The 26550-nt window shown below is 40.4% G+C and overlaps 2 protein-coding genes across 3 annotated transcripts in view; both read left to right on the plus strand.

Annotated features, from left to right (window-relative positions):
* The first annotated feature begins 96 nt into the window (after positions 1 to 96).
* The window catches only part of TXNDC12 (thioredoxin domain containing 12), a 31205-nt gene continuing 4751 nt past the window's right edge, over positions 97 to 26550 (plus strand). Inside the window, exons 1-6 of one of the 2 annotated variants that reach the window (XM_048220635.2) lie at positions 1194 to 1439; positions 3407 to 3480; positions 17121 to 17204; positions 18053 to 18113; positions 24459 to 24511; positions 25342 to 25415. In XM_048220635.2, the coding sequence (XP_048076592.1) occupies positions 17153 to 17204; positions 18053 to 18113; positions 24459 to 24511; positions 25342 to 25415 (240 nt within the window). In that variant the 5' untranslated portion in view covers positions 1194 to 1439; positions 3407 to 3480; positions 17121 to 17152. Of the gene's footprint in view, positions 1139 to 1193; positions 1440 to 3406; positions 3481 to 17120; positions 17205 to 18052; positions 18114 to 24458; positions 24512 to 25341; positions 25416 to 26550 lie in introns of those variants that run through there. The other variant, XM_026498113.4, reaches the window with a different exon arrangement.
* Positions 18120 to 22088, plus strand: KTI12 (KTI12 chromatin associated homolog). The gene has a single exon (XM_026498112.4). It carries the CDS (start codon positions 20452 to 20454, stop codon positions 21511 to 21513), a length of 1062 nt encoding a protein of 353 aa, XP_026353897.1. The 5' UTR covers positions 18120 to 20451; the 3' UTR covers positions 21514 to 22088.

Genomic DNA, 26550 nt, shown 5'->3' on the forward strand with positions numbered 1-26550 from the left:
GGTAGGGATCTGAATAAAAAAGAGGTGTGTATTTTTGTTTGGGTGTGTACTTTTATCGCGTGTCTTTCCTTAGCATTAACTCCGCACTGTCGGACTTAACTACTGCGGACTCATTAGTATGGAGACTGAACTAGTATCCATTCAGGGAGGAGACGGGAAATTTTGACCTGTTTGTTTAAAAAAAAATTGAGAAAGAAATACTCAACCCACAAAGTTTAAAAACAACAAGACAAGTAGATTTAACCAGAAGAAGCTTTAGCTTTAAATGCCTGCAGTGACTTTTGTCCCGGTTCCCTGAAGAGCTAGGTCAGTTTTGCAATAAGAGATACCAAGTTCGGTTTTCTCGGAGTTTGCATCAGTTGGTTGCATCATCCCTGAGTGGAAGAACTGCGGCTGCAAGGAAAAATAAGGTCCAGCGCTTCTTCTCCAGCAGGAAGAGGGCATTCTTGTAAGGCTCGAGACCATGCATTGCACAACAGGTGTTCCAGGTCTCCTCGCGGCCCGGGCGGGAACTTAATGAAATCCGGTTGTCTAGTCTTTATTTGCGGAGCAAGAAAGGGGAGGCCGATGGCAACCTGCCCACTGTTGGGAGCCACTGACTTCACCGATCAACAATTTGCGTCGTGAATATTAAGTGCAGCGGTTATTGGGGGGGAGGGGCTCGCTTGCAGGCAGACGCAACCAACAACGGTTCTCCGGAACTCTCTCCCCACCTCCCACCCCCGCTGTCCAGTCCACCTTTTCCCTCTCGGTCTTCCGACTGAACACCCAGAATCGAGGGGAAGCCGCTCGCGCGGGAAAGCAACTCCCGCACCCTTCTACGTGATCTGTACCTTTAAACTTACTCCATCTCAAACCAGACCCCGGAGGCACCACCCACATCCGTCTAACATCACTTCCTCCAGGGTTACCGGGGGGGAAAAAAAATCTGGGAACGCGAGGGGTTGGGCTGAGCCGCACTTGGGGAACGGCGCGGACCTTCTGCTAGGACTCTGGTTCTCCTCCGCCTGCTCAGCCCAGTGGCCCGGCGCATCTACCACAATGGAACCGCGGTCTCATCTCGGGGCCACCTGTTTGCTGGGCTTCAGTTTCCTGCTTCTCGTCACCTCTTCTGATGGACATATTGGGCTTGGAAAGGGTCAGACCAACTTCTTATCTTAATTTATACTCATACTGGGCCCAGCCCAGTATAACCCTCTTCTTGTGCTAACACGATCCTCCTCCCGTTCTGTCTCTTAGGCCACGCCAGGTTTCTTTTTATCCTCCCTAACCGCTCCTGGATTTTGAGAATTTCTTGCGGGTAGGAAATAGCCGGTCTGGGGAATGTTGAGATGAGGAAGTTGTGCTGGAGGCCTCCCTAAATTCTTGGGTTGGGAGTAAGGAATGACTTAAATTAGGGAAAGCATGTTTAAGAGTCCAGCCTAGGTGCCTAGCACTTGGTAAGTCCTCAGGAACATTCAGTCACCTTCTCTTCTGGGAGAAATAGGGCCTCTGGACATCAGCATATGCAGAGATCCTTTCCCTGGCTCTGAGATCCCCCTCCTTACCTCTTCCCTGAAGAGCTGGGTTATTGCCTCCTCTGTGCCTTGGGGAGAATAGGACCTGCATACCAGGAAGTTGTGACTGGCCAGATGAAAGGTAGAAGGTCGATGTTAGAGGGTAACTAACAGTTGTCCTTGGTGTGCTTAAGTCAATGTGTCTGAAGAAACCGATATATTTTTTTAAAGATTATTTATTTATTTGACAGCGCGCGAGAGAGCGAGCACAAGCAGGGGGAGGTGCAGAGGGAGAGGGAGAAGCAAGCTCCTCCCTGAGCAGGAAGCCGGATACAGGGATCAATCCCAGGACCCTGGGATCATGACCTGAGCCGAAGCCAGGCACTTAACAGCTGAGCCACCCAGGTGCCCCGAAACTGAAATTTTTTGAGAACTGAGAGGACAGTGGTTATGAATGGGGGATAGGAGGTGTGACCCTCTACTCCATCCCCTTCCCTACATCTTTGGAACTCAGGGTTTGTGCTTTTCTAAGTTGAAGAGTGGTAGTATGGATGCCCCTTTCCTTTCATTTTTTGTGCTGACTTCACTGGATGGAATGATTTTGATGCAGTCCTGCTGTTTTAAGTTCTTCTATATCCTCCCCAGTTGCGCATTTGTTGATAGGTGATGAGTTGGGTGGACATTCAGTGTGCCTGAATGTGGTCACTCCAGCAAATAATTAATTTTTGATCACCTACTATATTCCAGGCACTGCCCCAGGCACTAGAGAGATAGCAGTGGACAGGACAGATAAGGTTCCTGTTCTCACAGAGTTTTTATTCGAGTCAGAGATACGGAGAGTGGACACATGAACAAGAACAAATTAAGAAGCAAGATAATTTCAGCTAGGGATAAGTGCCAGGAAGAAAATGAAACTGTGATGGAGTAGGATGTCTGGGGAGGATAAGGGAGCCAGCATTACATGAGCTAGAAGCCAAAGAAGGCTTCTCTGAGAAGGTGGTATATAGGTTTCCATCTCAGTGATGAAACTTCACGGTGAACTCTACTGGGCCAGAATGTTTTCAATACTGACAATCCCATTTTAAAATAGATTACTGTATATTTAGCACAAAATTATAAGTAGCAAGGAAGACAGAATATGGTGTTAGGAGTGTGAGCATAGATCCGAGCTTTATTTTCTTCTGCGATTGACCAGCTGAGAGGCTTAGGGCAAGTTGCTTAACCTCTCAAAGCTCAGTTCCTCATCTGCAAAATGGGCATAATAATAACTACCTTGGACACTCAACAAATAATTTATTCTGTTCCAGTTACTGTTAGGTGTAGGCAATACCTTGGAGTCACCTGTTTAGTATCTTTATTCCTTGTTAGGCGTTAAGTCCTGTGTGGTGGTTCTTGTGTTGCTGCATAATAAACCACGGCAAAATTTAGTGGTGTAAAGAAATCATTTTATTACGCTCATGGTTCTGTGGGCCAGGAATTCAAACAAGGCACAGTGGGGAAGGTATGTCCCTTGGTTCCATGTCTGGGGCCTCAGCTGAGCAGGTTACTTCTCCATGGGGTCTTTCTTCATGGGTTAGGTGTGGGCTTCCTCACAGTACGACAGCTGGATTCTAAGAGTGCCCATCCCAAGAGAACAAGGTGGAAATGTGTTGCATTTTTATCATCTAGCCTTACAAAGTCACATAGCATCACTTCCACTGTAAGGGCATATTCAAGGGAAGGAGCTCCATGGAAGGAATGTTGAGGTCACTTTGTAAGAAAAGCATGTGGAGTGAGAGATTATTGCAAGTAGAGTCTGCCGCAGTAAGCCAGGACCATTTCTGTCTCATTCTTGCCCAGGAACAGTTGTTGGAAGAAGAAATGAGAAATGAATGATACACCTGATCATTGAGATCCCTATCTTTTTTCAGCTTATAGTCTGAAGACTGTCAAGACAAGTAAGCAAGCAGTTGCATACACTGTACTGTGAGCAGGGAAATACCAGGTAGGCATTTCCTGTAGGAGGATGTAGGAGGGCAGTTTGAGGCAGGAGGGCTGGGTGGTGAGGATTAAGTGAAAAAAATGATAGGCACTTCATATTGTGTTACAAACTAAGAGAGTATTTAGTTATATTTATTATTATGCCCTCCCAAGGAAGAATATTTACTTGTTCCTGAAAGGAATTAATAATTTTTCAAACTTTTGTTTTTTGTGTCTCTTGGGTATAGAATCTTGGGAAATAAATTATAACCCATGAACTCCACCTCCCCAAAATGTGCTACCTGAAGCAAGGCTCCTGAAAATCTTGATGAGTTAAGATTTCTTCCCAAGTGTTTCCAGAAGATGGCCTGTTGGTTTTCAGAGAGGAAAGACTAAATGACCCTATTCTTTTCATTCAGAACAGGAAATACAGTGGTGTGCTTTGAGCACTGGATGGGAATCAGGAGGCCTGCGTTTTAATGCTGGTCAGACCAGGTAGCCAGCTCTGGTCTTCCCTGGAGACTTTTTATTGAATGAGAGTATTGAACTAGAAATTGTCCTTCCAGCTCTAACATTATAGTGTTCTCAAATACAGTTGACTCTTGAGCAACACAGGGGTTAGGGGTGCTGATCCCCCCACACCCCATAGTTAATCAGCATATAATTCCTCCAAAACTTTACTGATAGCTTTCTGTTGACCAAAAGCCTACCAATAACATAAACAGTTGATTAACACATATTTTTATGTTATATGTATTATACACTTTTTATATAATAAGGTAAGCTAGAGAAAAGAAAATTAAGAAAATCATAAGGAAGAGAAAATATATTTATAGTACTGTACTGTAAAAAAATCCATGTATAAGTGGATTCATGCAGTTCAAGTCCATGCTGTTCAAGGGTCAACTATAATTTTATTATTCTCTGTGTCCTAAAAATTTGGAATGTATCACCTATGGGGAGAATTGTAATGACTAACATTTTCTGCACATGCACTATATTCCAGGCACTGTACTGTGTATTTTCATGTATTGACTGGTTGAATCCTCATGATAACCCTCTAAGATGGGTCATATTTTTTTCTCACCATCCTCATTTCACAGATGAAGAACGTAAAATGGGGGAAGGGGTCACACAGCTAGTAAATGGGCTCTCTGGGATACAGATCCCAGAGACTGCTTTTAGCCAGTACACCATTCCTGCCTCTGAGTGCAGAAACTCCTTTGAAGACTTCACAGGAGAAATGATAAAGCTGTTGAGGGGGTGATTCGTGTGCTCTCCTGCCTGAACCAGAGATAGATGACTTCATTTCAAGTCTCTGGAATAAAAATTTGGCACTGACATATACAAAGTGTTTATCTTCCACACTATGCGCATTCACAATAACCCTATGGGATAGGTAATTTGTTAGTCATATTTTGCATTTGTGAGAACAGTCAGAATGGAACTAGGCTTTCAACCCAGGTCTGCTCCACTGCAGTTGGACCCTCCTTTCTTTGCCACTGTGTTATTCTACCTTTCAGGTACAGTGTTGCTTGTTTTAGAAGCTTGGCTGCCAGCTCTGACACTTGACCTTTTGTTTCGTCAGCCCGGGAGGAGGTGGATAATACTTTTCTGGTGTCTTTCACTTACATTGATAAAAACAATTTTAAGATGAAGGGCTTGGGAATTCTGACGTAAATGCTGTGTTTAGAAATGGTCCCTTCCCCCCCCCCTTGTAATGTTAATGTTTTAGGGAGAGAGCAACTGGATGTGGGAGCCTTCAGCTCATTTTGCAGATAGCGGTGTAAGTTAAGTGGCTGTGCATGTGGCACTTCAGGAAGTTGGACTGTCTTCCAGTGTTCCACGTTGGCATGTGTGTATGCATGGGTGGTGTCAGGGAAGTAGGTGAACTTTTTTTAAGATTTTATGTATTTATTTGACAGAGAGATAGAGAGAGAGAGCACAAGCAGGGGGAGGAGCAGGCTCCCTGTGAGCAAGGAGCTGGGTGTGGGACTCGATCCTAGGACCCCAGGATCATGACCTGGCCTGAAGGCAGACGCTTAACCTACTGAGCCACCCAGGCATCCACAGTAGGTGATTTTAGTAACAAGGTTAACACTGTACCCTTTCAGGTTATTTTTGAAGGGAAACAAAAGCACCTGGTTTTTCAGATCTGAAGTCAGTGTTTGCATTCTGCTTTGGTGAGGCCATATTCATTAAATTGTTCGTTTAACCTTTGCTAGAGAGGCAGTATAGTGTGTGGTTAAAATACAAACTCTAGAACTTTACCACCTGGGTTCTAATCCTAGCTGTGCCATTTAATGGCAGTGTAACCTTGGGCAAGCTGTTTAACTTCAGCTTCCATATCTGTAAAATGGAGATAATTAGAGTTTCTACCTCATAAATTTATTGTGAAGATAAGTTGACACATATAAAAGCATGGAAATCAGTACCTGGTATATAATGAATGACATATGAGTGTTAGTCATTATTAGTATTATTGTTGTTATCATTGTATTATTGTGATTATCACAAAGTAAGCATTCAAAAAATGATGCTGGTTATTACTATTATGAAAAATTCCAACATAGTTTTTAAAAAATTATTTTTATTTAAGTTCAATTAATTAACATATAATGTATTATTCATTTCAGAGGTAGAGGTCAGTGATTATCAGTCTTATAAAATACCTAGTGCTTGTTACATCCCGTGTCCTCCTTAATGTCTATTATCCAGTTACCCCATTCCCCCACTCCCCTCCCCTCCAGCAACCATCAGTTTATTTCCTGTGATTTAGTGTCTCTTATGGTTTATCTCCCTTTCATCTTGTTTAATTTTTTCCTCTTTTCCCCTGTGATCCTCTGTTTTGTTTCTTAAATTCCACATATGAGTGAGATCAAATAATTGTCTTTCTCTGATTGACTTATTTCGCTTAGCATAATACCCTCTAGTTCCATCCACGTCATTGCAAATGGCAAGATTTCATTTTTTGATGGCTGCATAATATTCCACTGTATATATACACCACATCTTTATCCATTTGTCTGTCGATGGACCTCTGGGCTCTTTCCATAGTTTGGCTATTGTGGACATTACTGCTATAAACATTGGGGTGCAGGTGCCCCTTCGGATCACTATATTTGTATCTTTGGGATAAATACCTAGTAGTGCAATTTCTGGGTTGTAGGGTAGTTCTATTTTCAACTTTTTGAGGAACCTCCATACTGTTTTCCAGAGTGGCCTCACCAGTTTGCATTCCCACCAGCAGTGTAAGAGGGTTCCTCTTTCTCTACATCCTCGCCAACATCTGTTGTTTCCTGACTTGTAAATTTTAGCCATTCTGACTGGTGTGAAGTGGTATCTCATTGTGGTTTTTATTTGCATTTCCCTGATGCAAAGTGATGTTGAGCACTTTTTCATGTGTGTTTTGGCCATTTAAACGTCTTCTTTACAGAAATGTCTGTTCATGTCTTCTGCCCATTTCTTGATTGGATTATTTGTTCGTTGGGTGTTTAGCTTGTTAAGTTCTTTATAGATTTTGGATACTAGCCCTTTACCTGATATGTCATTTGCAAATATCTGCTCCCATTCTGTTGGTTGTCTTTTGGTTTTGTCGATTGTTTCCTTTGCTGTGCAAAAGCTTTTTATCTTAATGAAGTCCCAATAGTTCATTTTTGCCTTTGTTTCCCTTGCCTTTGGCAACGTGTCTAACAAGAAGTTGCTGTGGCCGGGGTCACAGAAATTGCTGCCTGTGTTCTCCTCTAGGATTTTGATGAATTCCTGTCTCACATTTAGGTCTTTCATCCATTTTGAGTCTATTTTTGTGCATGGTGTAAGAAAGTGGTCCAGTTTCATTTTTCTGCATGTGGCTGTCCAATTTTCCCAACAGCATTTGTTGAAAGACTGTCTTTTTTCCATTGGATATTCTTTCCTGCTTTGTAGAAGATTAGTTGACCATAGAGTTGAGGGTCTGAAATTGTGATGCCACCAGCTTTGATTCAACATTCCTTTGGCTCTTTGGGGTCTTTTCTGGCTCCATAAAAATTTTAGGATTATTTGTTCTAACTCTGTGAAAAAAGTTGATGGTGTTTTGATAGGGATTGCATTGAATGTATAGATTGCTCTAGGTAGCATAGATATTTTAACAATATTTTTTCTTCCAATCCATGAGCATGGAGCATTTTAACATTTCTTTGTGTCTTCCTCAATTTCTTTCATGAGTGTTCTCTAGTTTTCTGAGTACAGATCCTTTACCTTTTTGGTTAGGTTTATTCCTAGGTATCTTATAGTTTTTGGTTTTTTTTTTAAGTTTTTTTTTTTTTTTTAAGATTTTATTTATTTATTCGACAGAGATAGAGACAGCCAGCGAGAGAGGGAACACAAGCAGGGGGAGTGGGAGAGGAAGAAGCAGGCTCATAGCAGAGGAGCCTGATGTGGGGCTCAATCCCATAACGCTGGGCTCACGCCCTGAGCCAAAGGCAGACGCTTAACCGCTGTGCCACCCAGGCGCCCCGGTATCTTATGGGTTTTGGTGTAATTTATATGGGATTCACTTCTTAATTTCTCTTTCTTCTGTCTCATTGTTAGTGTATAGGAATGCAACTGATTTCTGTGCATTGATTTTATATCCTGCCACTTTGCTGAATTCCTATATGAATTCTAGCAATTTTGGGGTAGAGTCTTTGGGTTTTCCACAGAGTATCATGTCATCTGTGAAGAGTGAGAGTTTGGCTTTTCTGCCGATTCAGATGCCTTTTATTTCTTTTTGTTGTCTGATTGCTGAGGCTAAGACTTCTAGTACTATGTTGAACAGCAGTGGTGACAGTGGACATCCCTGCCATGTTCCTGACCGTAGGGGAAAAGCTCTCAGTTTTTCCCCATTGAGAATGATATTCGCCGTGGGTTTTTCATAGATGGCTTTTATGATATTGAGGTATGTTCCCTCTGTCCCTACTCTGTGAAGAGTTTTAATCAAGGAAGCATGCTGTACTTTGTCAAATGCCTTTTCTGCATCTATTGGGAGGATCATGTGGTTCTTGTCCTTTCTTTTATTTATGTAATGTATCACATTGATTGATTTGCAGATGTTGAACCACCCTTACAGCCCAGGAATAAATCCCACTTGGTTGTGGTGAATAATCTTTTTAACGTACTGTTGGATCCTGGGGTACCTGGATGGTTTAGTCGGTTAAGTGTCTGCCTTTGGCTCAGGTCATGATCCCAAGGTCCTGGGATCAAGCCCCACATTGGGCTCCCTGCTCAATGGGGAGCCTGCTTCTTCCTGTCCCACTCCCCCTGCTTGTGCTCTCTCTCTCTCTCTCTCTCTGTCAAATAAATAAATACAATTTAAAAAATGTACTATTGGATCCTATTGGCTGGTATCTTGTTCAGAATTTTTGCATCCATGTTCATCAAGGATACTGGTCTGTATTTCTCCCTTTTGGTGGGGTCTTTGCTGGTTTTGGGATCAAGGTAATGCTGGCCTCATAGAGTTTGGAAGTTTTCCTTCCATTTCTATTTTTTGAAACAGCTTCAGAAGAATAGGTAGTAATTCTTCTTTAAATGTTTGGTAGAATTTCTGTGGAAAGCCATCTGGCCCTGGAGTCTTATTTGGAGATTTTTGTTACTGCTTCAATTTCCTTGCTGGTTATGGGTCTGTTCAGGTTTTCTATTTCTTCCTCTTTCAGTTTCGGTAGTTTGTATGTTTCTAGGAATGCATCCATTTCTTCCAGATTGCCTAATTTTTTGGCATATAGTTGTTCATAATATGTTCTTATAGTTGTATTTCTTTGGTGTTGGTTGTAATCTCTCCTCTTTCATTCACGACTTTATTTATTTAGGTCCTTTCTCTTTTCTTTTTGATAAGTCTGGCCAGGGGGTTATCAACCTTATTAATTCTTTCAAATAACCAGCTCCTAGTTTTGTTGATCTGTTCTACTGTTCCTTTGGATTCTGTTTCATTGATTTCTGCTCTAATCTTTATTAATTCTCTTCTCCTGCTGGGTATAGGCTTTATTTGCTATTCTTTCTCCAGATCCTGTAGGTGTAAGGTTAGCTTGTGTATTTGGGATTTTTCTAATTTTTTGAGAGAGTCTTGTATTGCAATGTACTTCCCTCTTAGGACCACCTTTGCTGTATCCCAGAGATTTTGAAACAGTGTGTTTTCATTCTCATTAGTGTCCATGAATTTTTAAAATTCTTCTTTAATTTCCTGGCTGACCCATTCATTCTTTAGCAGGATGCTCTTTAAACTCCAAGTGTTTGAGTTCCTTCCAAATTCCCTCTTGTGATTAAGTTCAATTATCAAAGCATTGTGGTCTGAAATATGCAGGGAATAATCTGTCTTTTGGTATTGGTTGAGACCTGATTTGTGACCCAGTGTGTGATCTATTCTGGAGAAAGTTCCATGTGCACTTGAGAACAATGAGTATTCTGTAGTTTTGGGATGGAATATTCAGAATATATCTATGAAGTCCATCTGGTCCAGTGTGTCATTCAAAACCCTTGTTTCCTTGTTGATTTTCTGCTTAGATGATCTGTGCATTGCTGTGAGTGGGCTGTTGAAGTCCCCTACTATTAATGTATTATTATCAATATATTTCTTTACTTTGGTTATTAATTGGTTTATATAATTGGCTTCTCCCATGTTGGGGGCATAAATATTTACAGTTGTTAGAACTTCTTGTTGGATAGACCCTTTAAGTATGATGTAGTGTCCCTCTACATCTCTTACTACAGTCTTTGGTTTAAAATCTAGTTTGACTGATATGAGGATCGCTATCCCCGCTTTCTTTTTATGTCCACTGCATGATAAATGGTTTTCCACCCCCTCACTTTAAATCTGGAGGTGTCTTTGGGTCTAAAATCAGTCTCTCATAGACAGCATATCAGTGGGTCCTGGTTTTTTTTTTTTTTTTTTTTTTTTTTTTTATTCAATCTGATACCCTTCGTCTTTTGATTGGGGCATTTAGCCCATTTACATTCCAAGTAGCTATTGAAAGATATGAATTTAGGAGTGCCTGGGTGGCTCAGTTGTTAAGCGTCTGCCTTTGGCTCAGGTCATGATCCCAGGGTTCTGGGATCGAGCCCCGCATCAGGCTCCCTACTCAGCAGGAAGCCTGCTTCCCCCTCCCCCACTCCTCCTGCTTGTGTTCCCTCTCTCGCTGTGTCTCTCTCTGTCAAATAAATAAAATCTTAAAAAAAAAAAAAGATATGAATTTAGTGCCATTGTATTACCTGGAAAGTCACTGTTTCTGTATATTGTCTCTGTTCCTTTCTGGTCTATGTTAACTTTGGGTCTCTCTCTTCACTTAAAGGATCCCTTTTAATATTTCTTGAAGGGCTGGTTTAGTGATCACAAATTCTTTTAGTTTCAGTTTGTCCTGGAAGGTTTTTCTTTCTCCTCCTATTTTGAATGACAGCCTAGTCAGATAAAGTATTCTTGGCTGCATATTTTTCTTGTTTAGTGCTCTGAATATATCATGCCAGTCCTTTCTGGCCTGCCAGGTCTTTGTGGATAGGTCTACTGCCAGTCTAACGTTTCTACCCTTGTAGGTTATGGACCTCTTGTCCTGAGCTGCTTTCAGGATTTTCTCTTTGTCTCTGAGATTTGCAAGTTCCACTATTATATGTCTGAGAGTTGACCTATTATTGGTTTTGAGGGGGGTTCTCTGTGCCTCCTAGACTTGATTGCCTGTTTCCTTCCCCAGGTTAGGGAAATTCTCTGCTGTAATTTGCTCCAGTTTACCTTCTGCCCCTTCTCTCTTTCGTCTTCTTCTGGGATCCCAATTATTCTAATATTGTTTGGCCTTATGGTATCACTTATCTCTCAAATTCTCCCCTTGTGATTTAGTTGTTTATCTCTTTCTCTCAGCTTTTTTATTCTGCATCATTTTGTCTTCTATATAACTAATTCCCTCTTCTGCCTCATATATCCTAGCAATTAGGGCCTCCATTTTTTATTGCATCTCATTAATAGGCTTTTTTATTTTGACTTGATTTGATTTTAGTTCTTTTATTTTTCCGTGTCTTCTTTGCTTTTTTCAAGCCCAGCTAGTATCTTTATAATTGTTATTCTGAACTCTAGTTCTGACATCTTACTTATATTTGTACTGATTAGGTCCCTGGCAGTCAGTACTGTTCTCTTTTTTGAGGTGAGTTTTTCCATTCTGTCATTCTGTCCAGAGAAGAATAGATGAACAAGAGAACAAAATACTAAAATGGCAACAATGACCATAAAGGAATATATGCTAAACAAATGAGAAGAGACCTGAAATCGGGGAGGAAAAAAAAATATAACAAGGCAGGTGAACAGAACAGAGCAATACACTGGATCCTGTGTGTATTTTGGTCCGTTTGTTAGAAGACTAGATCCCAAAATTGTAAAAAAAAGAAAACTTATATATACAAACATAAAATTAAATATAATGAAAGAATAGAATGTAACTGTAAAAATGAAAATTAACAAAGATTTAAAAGAAAGAGTTGATAAAATAAGAAATTGGTTGAAAAAGGAAAGAGAACAAAAAAATTAAAATTGAAAGACTTAAGAATCATGGAAAAAACCATTAATTCTATATACTATTTTCCCCTAGCGTTGGAGTTTTGCAGTTCTGTGTGATTGGTAAACTTGGTCCTAGTCTGATGTTCTTGCTTTATATACTATTTTCCCCTAGCGCTGGAGTTTTGCAGTTCTGTGTGATTGGTAAACTTGATCCTAGCCAGATGTTCTTGCTGATCTTCTGGGGGAGGGACCTGTTGCACTGATTTTCAAGTGTCTTTCCTCCTGGCGGAACTGCACTGCCCTTGCCAGATGAATTGTTGCAAACTATACCTCTAGGCTTACTCTTAGGGATAACGCAGTAGGGCAGCTAGGCATGTGTTGGAGCACTGGGAAAACAGGTTAATTAGGAATCAGGAGATCTGAATTCTGGTTGTGGCTTACTTTGTGGCTTTGGGTAGCCTCTTCTTTTTTCTAGCCCTTCCTAGAGGATATGAGAGGATTGCACTAATCTCTAAGTTTGTGCTGTTTTAATGTTGTAGCACTAGCCACATGGCACCTTTAAATTCTAAATTAATTAAAATTATAAATTCATCTCTTCAGTTGCGTCAGTCACATTGCAGGTATTCAATAGTCACGTGTGGCTAGTGGCTACCATCTTGAGCAGTGTAGATATAAAACATTTTCATCATTGCAGAAAGTTCTGTTGAATGGTGGTTGAACAGGGTCTCTCTTAGTAATAACCTCCTATGACTTTTAGCTCTGTCAGCTAACTTCTTAGTAGCTCAGGTTTATGGAGAAATTTAATTTTACCTGATATTAATCTAGCTTCTCTGACTTTTTTGGGGGGTGACATTTGCCCAACACATAGTTTCAATCAACTTTTTTTGAACTTTTTCAAGTCCCTGTTTTAGATGCTCTTCTAAACATTATAGGGGTAGTTTTTGTTTTGTTTTTGTTTTTTTTAAACAACAAACTAAAATCTGACAATTTCTTTTAACTTAACTGGCAAGTTTAGTCCACTTATATTTATGGCGATTATTGACAGAGCTTGCCTTTTTAAAAAAGATTTTATTGATTGATTGATTTAAGAGAGTGCAAATGCTGGGGGGAGGAGCAGAGGGAGAGGGACAAGCAGACTTTGCATTGAGTGTGCAGCCTGACACAGAGCTACATCCCATGACCCTGAGATCATGACCTGAGCCAAAATCAAGAGTGGGACACTTAACCGACTGAGCCACCCAGGCACCCTGACAGAGCTGATCTTATTTCTCTCATCTGGTTTGCATTGCTACTGATTTTTCTGTGCTTTTTTTCTCCCCTTACTTCAGGGGTTGAGAATTTAATTGTTCTTTTTTGTTTTATCTCCATTATTAGTTTGGAAGTTGGCACTGTAGTTCTATTCTTTTGGTGGTTACTTTTGAAATTTTACTTGCATACTTACAAAATATAATATTAATATCTTAACCCTCCAATGGTAAGAGGTTCTTAGAACATTTCAACTTCAGTCACCTCCTCTTTACTTATAAGCAAGTGTTCAGTGTTTTAGTTTTGTCTCTTATTTATTTATTTATTTGTTTATTTATTTTAGAGACAGAGAGAGAGCAAGCATAAGCAGGGGGAGGGGCAGAGGGAAAGGGAAAGGAGAGAATCTCAATCAGACTCTGCTGAGCGGGGAGCCTGATGTGGGGCTTGATCTCATGACTCTGAGATCATGACCTGAGCCGAATTCAAGAGTCTGACCCTCAACTGACTGAGCCACTGAGGCACTCCTGAAACTTCCAACTTTTTTTATACTAGCTTTCTTAATCCACTCAATATCTCTTGGCCTCTCCTTCACTTTTTTCTATCTTATCTCTCTGTGCTGCAATCTGGATAATCTTTGATTTATCTCTCCATCTGTCTCTAATTTGCTGTTTTAACCTATCCATTGAATTTTAAACTTTAAAAAAATTTTTTTGAAGTTTATTTATTAAAAAAGAGTTTATTTATTTTTTTTTACTAATTTCTACACCCAACGTGGGGCTCAAACTCACAACCCCGAGATCAAGAATCATTCACTCTTCCAACTGAGCCAGCCAGACACCCCTCCATTGAATTTTTTTAAAGTAATATATTTTATTTTTTGAGCCATGTAAGGTCTATAAAAAAAATTGAGCTGAAAATAGAGTTCCCCTCACTTTCACTACCCAGTTTTCCCTATTATTAACATCTTGCATTGTGTGGTACATTGATAAAAATTGATGAGCCAGTATTGATACATTATTATTAACCAAAGTCCATGGTTTACATTAGGGTTCACCTTTGTGCTCTACATCCTATGGGTTTTGACAAATATATAATAAGATATATATGAATTTGCTAGGGCTGCCATAACAAATTCTACAGACTTGGTTAAACAACAAAAATTTATTTTCTCAAATTCTGGAGGCTAGAAGTTCAAAATCAATTGGTTGGCGGGATTGGTTTCTACTTGTAGATGACTGTCTTCTTTCTGTGCCTTCACATGGTCTTCCCTTTATATGTGTCTATGTCCTAATCTCTTTTTAAAAGGACACCAGTTATTGTGGATTAGGGCCCACACTAATGACCTCATTTCAATTTAATTACCTCTTTAGAGACCCTGTCTCCAAATACAATCATATTCTGAGGTATTGTGGTTTAGGACTTCAACATACCAGTTTGGTGGGGTAGACACAATTTAGTCCATAATAACATATATCTACCATTACAGAATCATACAGAATAGTTTCACTGCTATAAAAATTCTGTGTTCCACGTACTCATCCCTCCCTCCCTCGTGAACCCCTGGCAACCACTGATCTTTTTACAGTCTTCATATTTTTGCCTTTTTCAGAATGTCATGTAGTTGGAATCATATATTATGTAGCCTTTTCATGTTGGCATTGTTCACTTAGCAGTATGCATGTAAGTTTCCTCTGTGTCTTTTCGTGGCTTAATAGCTCATTTCTTTTTATCACTGAATGTCCGTTGATTTTATATTTCAACAATTTTTTTTGTTTGTTTGAGACAGAGAGAGAGTGGGAGGTGGGGAGAGGCAGAGGGAGAGGGAGGGAGAGAGAATCCCAGGCAGGCTCTACGCCCATCACGGAGCTCAGTCTCATGACCCTGAGATCATGACCTGAGCTGAAATCAAGAGTCAGACACTTAACCAACTGAGCCACCGAGGAGCTCCAACAAATTTTTTAAAAGTAGGCTCCAGGGGCACCTGGGTGGCTCAGTCGGTTAAGCGTCTGCCTTCGGCTCAGGTCATGATCCCAGGGTTCTGGAATCGAGCCCCATATCGGGCTCCGTGCTCAGCAGGAAGCCTGCTTCTCCCACTCCCACTCCCCCTGCTTCTGTTCCCTCTCTTGCTGTCTCTGTCAAATAAATAAATAAAATCTTTAAAAAGAAATAAATAAAAGTAGGCTCCATGCCCAATGTAGGGCTTGAACTCACAACCCTGAGACTAAGGGTCAGATGCTCCACCAACTGAACCACCAGGCACTCCTACATTTTTAATTTCTAAAAGTTTTATTTGGTGCCTTTATAGATTTGCCTATTTATTCCCTGTATTGCTTTCCCATTTTTGTGATCCCGTGTGTTATTTCCTCAATTGTTCACACATAGTTATTTTGTATCCTATGGCTGATAATTCTAATATCCAAAGTCCTTAGGGGTCTAACTCTGTTTGTTGCTTCTGCTGTTTCTTACTTGTGGTGGCTTGTTTTTTTACATGTCTGGGGATCTAGGATTGTGAACTCATAATTGTTCATCTGTGGCTATTCCGGAGGCCTAAAGAGGGGAGTACTTCCCTCTAAAAGGTTTGGCATTTGATTCATCTGGAAACCTGGGGGTATTATCACGTTAGTCTCTTTTGCTCTGTTGTAATGGATATTCCATTCAGGTCAGTCTTCCCTTTTGTTGTTGCTCACTATTCCTCATCCAGTTTTAGCTTATTTTGTGTTTGTAGTTATCACTGTGAGCCCAGTGAGTACATTTTAAGTCCGTTTTATATGGGATGTTATTGTTTTGTAGGTGGATATCCCTCCAGCCTGTCTAGTTGTGCAATCCCACCAAAGCAGGATTCAGTTGCCTGAGTTTAGCTATTGGCAGGTAGAATGATGGTGATCCGTCACATTAGGCACCTTCCAGTTCTCCGAGTTTCACTCTCACTTAATCATTGACTCATCAGGATTGGACTTTGGGCCCTGGGCAAACGACACATTTTCTCTTGGCTAGCATTTCATGCTGTTGGGAATGAAAATGATGATGATTAGTTTGGACACTGCCTCCCTTTGGTAATCTGGATGATCTCTTTATTCCCCTGTGGTAACAGTGATGGAAATTTGTGAATTTATTTCAGGGAAAGAAAGGCTCAAAAGATAGTATAATAACCGAGAAGTCATAAAATTGAAGTTTAAATCCCAGCGTGGCCATTTACCAGCTATGTGACCTGGTACAGGTTGTATAACTTCTCTGAGCCTTAGAAGCCTCAAGCTATAAAGAATAACAAACAAACCTGCTATTTACTGATCATTTATAAAATGCTAAGCAGTGTGCTAAGGTAATATATATATATGTTTCTTATGTAATATTCAGTAATAATCTTACGAGATATAGATATTATTATACCTATTTTACTAATGAGAAAACAGAAGTATAGGGAAATATAGAAAGGGTTATTGTTCAGGCCAAATTTAAATGAGACGATGTGTATTTAACACAAGAACATATAAAGTGACCAATAAATGACAGCATTATAATGATCACTCAACATTTTCCAGATATAAAATTAAGTCATTTACATGATATGGCCTAAATAAGATTCATTTACTCAATAAATATTTTTATGGAGCACTTACTGTGGCCATGTGTAGTGCTCAATGCTGGGGAAACTGGAAGGAATAAGACAGATACGGTCTCAGCCCTTAGGGAATTCCCTTTAGAGTGAGGGAGACAGGCATATAAACATTCACAGTTCAGCCTGGAAAGTGCTATGATGGGGCAAGAAGGTGGTGCTTTGGGAGTCAGAGAAGATTTTTCTTTAAATATTTTATTTATTTATTTGAGAAGGAGAGAGAGAGAGCGCACGTGTGCATGCTCACGGGAGCAGGGGGAGGGGCAGAGGGAGAAGCAAACTCCCCGCTGAGCAGGGAGCCTGACACCGGTCTCAATCCCAGGACCGTGGGATCATGATCTGAGCCGAAGTCGGATGCTTAACCGAGCCACCGAGATGCCTGGGAGTCAGAGAAGATTTACCAGAAGTAAAGATGCCCTCTAAGTTTATACTTGAAGAATGAATTGGAAGAGAGGGTGGAAGAAAAGACCAAGGAGGCAGCCAGGTTTAAGGAAATGAAAATAGTTTTGTATATAGAATTTTAGAAAAAGCGTGGAAAGTGAGTCTGGGGAGATGGGCAGATGCCATATTCTGAAAGGCTTTGTAAGTCCTGCTATCAGAGTTTGACCTTTCTTTTTAGGTAATTGGAGAGCTTCTGAAAGGTTTTTACCCAGCAGAGATGTGATTTTAAAAGATCACTCTGGCAGAATGAGGGAAATAATAAGAGTAGCTTTAAATACATTATCTCATTTAATCTTTACACCAACACTTGGAGGTAGGTATTATTATCTTGACTTTAAAGATGAAGAAATTGGGACTCAGGGAATTTACTACATTCACACATTTAATAGGAAGTGGAGTCACATACCCATGTATTTCTGATCTAAACCTATGTGCTATATTGTCTCCAACTAGTAATGATTTGTGTGACCCACTTTACGTTTACTCTGTGGAAAATTCTCATTTGTTCTTATAGTATTATTTGCATACTCAGTGTTAGTTTACAAAGCCTTTCACAGCCATTGTTTAATCTCCTTAAAAACTATGGATAGGTGGTGTTATCTCTATTTTATAGGTATGAAAGAAAACTGAGGCTTGAGGTATGGGATCGTTCATAGTCCCATTCACCTAGAAAGTGGTGGAGCTGGGACTTGAACACCATGCTCTAGACAGAGGAAAGCTTTTTTATGCGTATCTTGTGAACATGGCATGTTTCTTTTTTGGGTCTTTGCCCTTTGTTTACGGGTGAATGTTTATAAGGCTCTTTCCTTCCAGGTTTTGGAGATCACATTCACTGGAGGACACTAGAAGATGGGAAGAAGGAAGCAGCTGCCAGGTACAAGATACGGTTTTAGGTTATTTATGGTGGAAGGGGTGCCTGGCTGGCTCAGTCGGGTAGAGCATGCAACTCTTGATCTCAGTGTCATGAGTTCAACCCCATGTTGGGCCTGGAGATTGCTTTTCAAAAAAATACATTCAATAGGTTATTTGTGCTGGTAAGACATTTTCCAGCCATCAACTTAACATTAATTTCAGGTGAAGGGTTATGCCAACAGACAATACTACTACTATAACTACTACTACTAAGTGCTTATTATGCATCAGACACTGAATTATGTGAATTAACTCATTTAATTCTCACAACAGCTGTTTTGAGGTGGGTACTGCTGTTACCTTCATTTTAGAGATGAGAAAACTAAGGCACAGAGCAGTTAAGTAACTTGCTTAAGATCACACAGCTAGTAAGTGGTAGAGCCAAGATTCAAACCCAGGCATTCTGGCTTCAGAGCCCATACTCAACCAGTAAACCACAGTGCCTAACAGTTTCAAGTTAAATAGTCTTAACTTTCAATTAGTTTTAGTCTATGCACTGATGCAAAAGGCAGAGCAGGGGAGAGAAGCCTAGAGCACTGATTTAAGTGCTTTACATGCATTAATTTATTTAATCCTTATAACTAATGGGGTTGGTTCAGCCTGTGAAATAAGACTGTTATTATTTTACAGGAGAGGAAACTGAGACACACAGTGATTAAATAACTTGTCAATAGATTACACAGCTAGTAAGTGACAGAGCCAATACTTGAATGTTCTCCACTATACTGTACTGGAGAGACGAAAGACCCAATGTATGTGCATCTACTTTATATACACGCATACTTGGACAGAAACACACTTCCGCACCTAGAAAATTACAGTTGACTTCTGAGCAATGCTGGGGGTTAGGGGTGCTGACCACCCGCTTAGTCAAAATCTGCATATAACTTTCGAGTCCCCCAAAACCTTAACTACCAGTAATCTGTTGACTGGAAGCCTTACCGATAACATAAACAGGCCATTAACATATATTTTGTATATGTATTAAATACTGTATTTTTACAACAAAGTAAGGTAGAGAAAAAATGTTAAGAAAATTATAAGGAAGAGAAAATACACTTATAGTACTGTGCTGTAAAAAAAAAAATCTGCATTATAAGTATACCTGTGCAATCTAAACCCATGTTTTTCAAGGGTCAACTGTATTGTGTTTGTTTTTGCTAGAACAGATCCTACAGCTTCATGGCTTCCAGTCTCACACATTCTGTAGAATAGGGTTGCCAGATTTAACAAATAAACATAAGGATGCCCAGTTAAATTTGAATTTCAGGTAAATAAGAAGTAGTTTTATTTTATTTATTACTTAAAAAAAAAGATTTTGTTTATTTGGCAGAGAGAGAAAGAACACAAGCAGGGTGAGCTACAGGCAGAGGAAGAAGGAGAAGCAGACTCCCCACTGAGCAAGGAGCCCAGTGTGGGACTCCGTCCCAGGACCCTGGGATCATGACCTGAGCTGAAGGCAGATGGTTAACCGACTGAGCCACCCAGGGGCCCTGCACTGGTATTGACTAAGAAGTAATTTTAAATACGTCCCATTCAATATCTGAGACATATTAAAAACATTTTTTTGTTGTTGCTTATCTGAAATTCAAGGTTAACTAGGCATCCTGTATTTTATCAGGCAACCTTACCCAGGAGAAAAATTTGTTAGTTTTTCAAGTTCTAAAGCAAATGACTATTCCTAGATAAAGTCTTAAGTCTTTTGGGGGGGCAGTTTGTTTTTCTCTTCTCTACTTTTACATCCCAACCTACTCTATCCATTATAGTATTATCTTACTCTGTTTGTGGGTGCTTGATTTTTCCCATTCAGACCCTTAACCTTCTATGGGGGAAATGTTTGATGTTCATTTCTGAATTCCCAGCCGTGGAGAAGTTTAATGATTGAAATGGTTATTGAGTAAACAGTTACTGAGAGTTACTAGGTGTAAGGAATGAAGGGGAACTAGCATTTGTGAATGGTCTTTTTGGATGCTAAATATAGCGCTGATTGTTTTTGCAATGTTTAATGCTCATTAAGGCCCCATTATAAATGGTTGGGCATAGTCTTTGGCCACAGGGAGAATCACATTCTTTTGATGCCTATTTGACATGAATAACTGATGTCATTCTAGTTTCCATCACCTTTCTGAGAGAGCAGGGCCTAGGTTTAGTGGAGTAGAACTCGCGTTTCCATAGCAACAGTAGGTCCTTTAAGAATCGAGAGGGACAGGAAGTGCAGTTTGCCTTTCCGGTTTGTGAGCGTGACGTCGACACCCCGGAAGCTGACGCTACGCGGTTGCACATGGCCGCGCCCTGTAAGGATGCCGCTCGTGGTGTTTTGCGGGCTGCCGTACAGCGGCAAGAGCCGGCGCGCGGAGGAGCTCCGTGGGGCGCTAGAGGCCGAGGGCCGCGCGGTGTACGTGGTGGATGACGCGGCGGTGCTGGGCACAGAGGACGCGACCGTGTACGGCGATTCGGCCCGTGAGAAGGCGTTGCGCGGGGCTCTGAGAGCTGCGGTGGAGCGGCGCCTGAGTCGCCACGATGTGGTCATCCTCGACTCCCTTAACTACATCAAGGGATTCCGCTACGAGCTCTACTGCCTCGCGCGGGCTGCGCGCACCCCGCTCTGCTTGGTATATTGCGTACGGCCAGGCGGTCTGAGCGGGGGACCTCGGGTGGCGGGTGCGGCAGACAGCCACCAGAACGCCAGTGTGAGCTGGAGGCCGCACACTGAGGAAGGAGGGAGACCTCTGGCGGCCAGCAGCAGTGTCCTTAGGGAACCCCAAGCAGTGGACTTTGTAGTAAGTGGAAGAACCCAGGCCGACGTAACTAAGGAACTGGAGCAGGAGGAAACCAGGGCGCCAGATCTTCCAGCTCTTGTGACTCCAGAATTCGGTAAATCTGCAAAGCGTGTGTCTAGTGCCTTTTACCCTCCTGAACTTATGGAGGCCCTAACGCAGCGCTTTGAGGCTCCGGACTCTCGGAACCGCTGGGACCGGCCCCTGTTCACCTTGGTGGGCTTCGAGGAGCCTTTGCCCCTGGCAGAGATACGGGCTGCCTTGTTTGAGAACCAGGCTCCCCCACCCCATCAGTCTACACAGTCCCAGCCCCTTGCCTCTGGCAACTTTCTGCACCAGTTGGATCAGGTCACAAGCCAGGTGTTGGCGGGACTGATGGAAGCGCAGAAGAGCGCGGTCCCTGGAGACTTGCTTAAGCTTCCTGGAACCACCGAGCACCTGCAGTTTACCCGGCCTTTGACCATGGCAGAACTGAGTCGCCTCCGACGCCAGTTTATTTCCTACACCAAAATGCATCCCAACAATGAGAACCTGCCTCAGCTGGCCAACATGTTTATGCAGTATCTGAGCCAGAGCCTGCACTAACCAGAGGGAGTGTGGGGGGCAAGCCATGGCTCCTCGTGTAACCTCCACTGCTCTCTGGTTTTCTTGATAGAGTAGTCTCAAGGTCTGCAGAGTATTGGTGTGTGATACTAGAGCTGTTGTGACTATTTTACTCGTGCTTTGCTCTGTGCCAGGCCTTGAGTTTACAGCATAAATTGAGACTAGAAAAAAACGGAGAACTGGCTTGGAGGATCTTGGCAAATTTCTCCAGGGGACAGAGCTCAGGTGGACACAGTTCGTTTAGATTGGATTCTACTTGGGATGTCACACATTGATGATTTCTCCAATTGTGGGAGAGCAGACTGGATGAGTGAATTGTTTTAAAACAATTATGAACAAGAACAGAAGATGGCCCAGTTCTGCATCTGCACTGTCCCTTCATTCATACCACAAACAGTTTTTTGAGTACTGTGCCTACTTCTTGCTAGTCTGTCCTGGGGCCAGGGAGTCACGGATAAATCCACTGGTTTCTGTCCTTGGGAAGTTTTGGTTTTAGTGGAAGTGAAAGACGTAACTACTAGATTATTTCATCTAATAAAATCTTTTAGAAGAAGAAAGTCTGCTGGAATCTTTTTCACTTAATGTAACTTAATGTTCTTCATGTAATTTACTTAATGCAATATTTAGATCCAGGAATATCACTATTATGCCTCTGACCAAAATAGTACTTTGATAGTGCTTAGTGAGAGACTAGATATTTTGGTCTAGCCTAGAATAATTATGACAACTTCTATAACTGTTGTGCTTTATTCTGTATTTCAGGGCAAATATCACTTTAAGCTTCTTTTCATTCTTTTCATTGATTTCCTTAAACAGATGGTGGGTACCTACCTTGCCAGCATTTGTGATTTTCAGAGATGAATTAGATACAGTCTTTGCCTTAGAGAAATTAATAGTTTGGTGAAAAATACAAGCAAGTAAACATGATTATGGGATGAAAAGGGTTGATAGTTACAGGATGATGACAGAATGCTTTGGAACCCCAGAGGAGGAAAGGATAATTAGCTGTTGAGAGAAAGAAGTTTTGAGAAGGCTTCGTGGAGGGGTTAACATTTGAACTTTCACTCTAGAACATGGGTCAACAAAGTAAATATAATATAGTAAATATTTTGGGCTTCGTAGGCCATAAGGTCTGTGTTGCAGCTTATTAACTGTAACACACTGTATCACAAAAACAGCCATATACAATAAGTATACAAATGAGTATAATAATAATGACAATAAAACTACACTGAAAGGTGAATTATATTGAATTTTAACATCACAAGGTACTGTGTTTTAGATTTGTTTTTCAACCATTTAAAAATGAAACTCCCAAGTCTGTTGCAGGGAGGTGGGTAAGTAATAGAGTTCAATGTAGTAAGTGCAGTGATCATCTTACACAGTGTATGGTGGTGTGGTGATGCAGGGGTTGGATGATGGAGAAAGTCAATGGCTGCTTACACAGGACTCTCCTACAAGTTGGCATTTGAGCCTTGAGAGCTTAAGAGCTTCATCTGGCCAAGAGTGGTTCAGGTGGATTATGTTGCTCACCATTTTAAAAAAGGTTTTTCCTCCTTAATTATAAAAATTACATTTAATTATAGAAAAATTGGAAAATACAGAAAAAGTATAGTAAAATCCACAATTCTGTTACCTAGGGATAACTGCTATTATGTTTTGGTACATTTCTTTCATCTCCTTTTAGGGAAAAAAAAATTTGTATCTTACCGCTCTACAGAAGCAGGCAGTGGGCTGGATCAGGTGTACAGACTATAGTTTGCTGATCTCTGCTCTAGAAGGATAAACAGGAGTTTGCTTGGGAGAGAGGAGGGAGCAAGACCTTCTTAACTGCTCTGTAAGTGCACGGAGCTATTAAAAGGATGGGCTGCCTTGGTTGGTGAAGTGTTTCTTGTTCATCAGGCAATCTGGACCACCTTTTGTTACACTAGATATAGTGGATGTCCTATAATTACATGTGATATATTAGATGATATATTAGAATTTCTGGGTGAAATGGAGGCTTGGACTAGGCAACTTCTAAGGCCTTTTCCAACCTCTATTCTCTGATTCAAAGTTAGTTGATTATTGGTTGTGGATTGTTGTCCTAAATTGAAGTAGACAATAATGGTCAGAAAGAACCTTGGTTTTGGAGTCAGAATTAATGAATTAGCTAGTAAGTGGCAGAACCTAGATTTTATGTGGCCAAATATTTAATCTGTTAGGAATCTTAGTCTATGTTTTCTCCTTTCTTTTATGAGAACATTAATAGTATATACCTTAGGATTGTTGTGAGGATTTATTTATTTATTTTAAAAGATTTTATTTATTTATTTGAGAGAGAACATGAACAGGGAGGGGGCAGAGGATGAGGGAGAAACAGACTCCCTGCTGAATACGACAATGGACTCAATCCCAGGACCTGAGATAATGACCTGTGCTGAAGGCAGATGCTTAACTGACTGAGCCACCCAGGCACCCCTATATTTGTTCTTTAAATTTATTTCAAGTAAGCTCTATGCCCTACATGGGTCTTGAACTCACGACTCCAAGATCAGGAGTCACATGTTATACTGACTGAGCCAGCCAAGCACCCCTAATTCTAGTTTTTAATTTGACATACCAATGAAAAGTTTTATTAACATTTTCAATGGTTATAGAACTATAACATTTAGAAATACTGTAATTTAATGTTTTCTTCTCTTCTAGTCTTTTCTCCCTAGCTTTAAAACACAAATTTGCAGAATTTATAGGAATGTCAGAACTTACCAATAATTTTATTACAATAATCTATATTTAACATTTAGGTTGCCTAAAAATTTTCTTAATCTGAATCATGGTACATGAACGTCTTTGTACATTAAACTTTGTCTTTATAAGATGGTCATTTTGTTAAGGTACACTTAAGTGGAATTACTAGATTGTAATTTTTTTGTTTTCTTTTTAAGTGGCTTGCCTCTGATGGTGATTATTCACAAGTCCTGGTGTGGAGCTTGCAAAGGTAAGTGCAAATAATCAAACCTCCAATATGTTATTAAATATTAACACTTAAAAATATTAGCACAGACTTTGTCCCAGCACTGCTGATAGCTTTAAGGAATACCAAAGAAATATATGACATAGATTCCCTGCTCTCAAGACGTTTGCAGTTACCTCTGCAAGGGGTTGGAAGGTAAAGCAATTGAGATATGGTTAGGGAGAGTATAGGATTAAGTGCTACGGTAGTCGTATGGACAGTAAATATAGGAAACTGAAATATACAGAGACATGAGAAGTGGTTAGGGAAGTCTTCCTGGAGGAGGCGGCAACCAAATTAGAGCTCAAGGTTATTTGTGGCATGTGTTCTTTCTGCTGCGCCACCTTTCTACTTCCCAATCAGGTTTTTCCTTTTGTTTGGTATGTTACACTCAACTGAATCCTAGTTGGAAAAGGAGTACAAGATTAGTGTAAATAATGTAATTATATATATATATATATATATATATATATATGTTGTAATGTTACTCTTTTGTCTGTTACTTCAATAGAAGTTATTGAAATGTAGCTATAAAAAGCAAATAGAAATAATTTTTTCATTTGTATGCTATTATCCATATTTTATAAATGGGATAAAAGCTTCAGAGAGATGAAGTCAGTCACTCCAGTGACATACCTGTGTGAGTAAGTGACAGAAGTATGACCAGAATTCAGGTGTCCTGATTTCTGGTTCTTAGGAGTTAAAAAAAAAAAAAAAAATTTTTTTTTTTCATTTATTTGAATCAACTCAGCCAATTAGGGTTTGGGTATGACGATGATGTTTTCATCTATTCTAAATTTTTTTTTCCCTCCTAGCTTTAAAGCCCAAATTTGCAGAATCTACAGAAATTTCAGAACTTTCCCACAATTTTGTGATGGTGAATCTTGAGGTAAGACTTTGAGAATTTCTCCTTTCTTCTATGATTTCCAGTCTTTGCTGTTCTAAAATTATCTTCGTTAATGGTGTAAAATCATACTCAGCAGAGCTGGCTTCCTGTATACAAATGTTTTCCTCTTGACCTCTAATACTAAGGCTTATGTGTCAGCTGTAGAAGGCCATCTAGCCTTCACTTGTCAGAGGAAGAAGAAGAGAAATAAGATGACTACATTTTAATGTCCCTTCAATCTTAGTCTATAATTACGACATGTTTTACATCATTTAATGGCTGAACTAAAGGTATAAAAACACATGCAGGACACAGATTCCTGCAAAATGTGATGCAGTTGAGCCCCTTCTTTGTGCTGGGCTTGTGTATACAGCCTTCTTGTTTCTTCATTAGATATCCTTTATGTACTTGACATAGATTATACATCTTGTAATCTCAAATCAGAATATCAGATCTTAGAAGGGATTTTTTGGCCATTGGGACTATCTCCATTTTGAACATCTTGGGACCAAAGGAATTAGGTGAGTTAGTCAAGATCATAGAGCCTAATAAGTGATAAGAATAGGTACTGTGACCTAGCCGTGCTGCCTTTTAGGCTGTGCTCTTCAAATGAGGGATGCTTGGATGCTCTATGATGAAACTTCGAGCCCTGAGTTTCTGTAAAGATAATATTTACTTAAACTTAGGACGGGAAATCTTTTGAGCATATTAACGGGAAATGTTGAGGCAGCTAAGGAATTGTAAAGGATTGCTTACGTAACTAGTGGGTAGCCTGAATGCTGACATACCTCACTCAAGGCAAAATTATATTGCAGTTTGAAGAAATCCCGTTTAACTCCTGAAATGGGATCCTCACCGAAAATGACAAAAATTACTGTTAATTTCTTATGCATATGAACTTCTCATCACTTTCTAAGTTAGAATCACCACTCAAAGGAAACAGAAATGTCTTACGTGAGCATTCTCCAAATTCAGACATTTCTTTAAACTAAAGCTAACTATGTGGTCATATCTCCTGGGAGGACTGTAACTCCATAATTATGGCTAAAATGTCAGTCTCGTTAATTCATTGATTCAAGAAATACTGTGTGCAAGTCAGTGATGTGGGTATTGGGAATCAGCAATGGAAAAACAGACA

The sequence above is a fragment of the Ursus arctos genome, unplaced genomic scaffold (assembly GCF_023065955.2).
Source record: "Ursus arctos isolate Adak ecotype North America unplaced genomic scaffold, UrsArc2.0 scaffold_12, whole genome shotgun sequence".
In the NCBI taxonomy this organism is placed as follows: Eukaryota; Metazoa; Chordata; class Mammalia; order Carnivora; family Ursidae; genus Ursus; species Ursus arctos.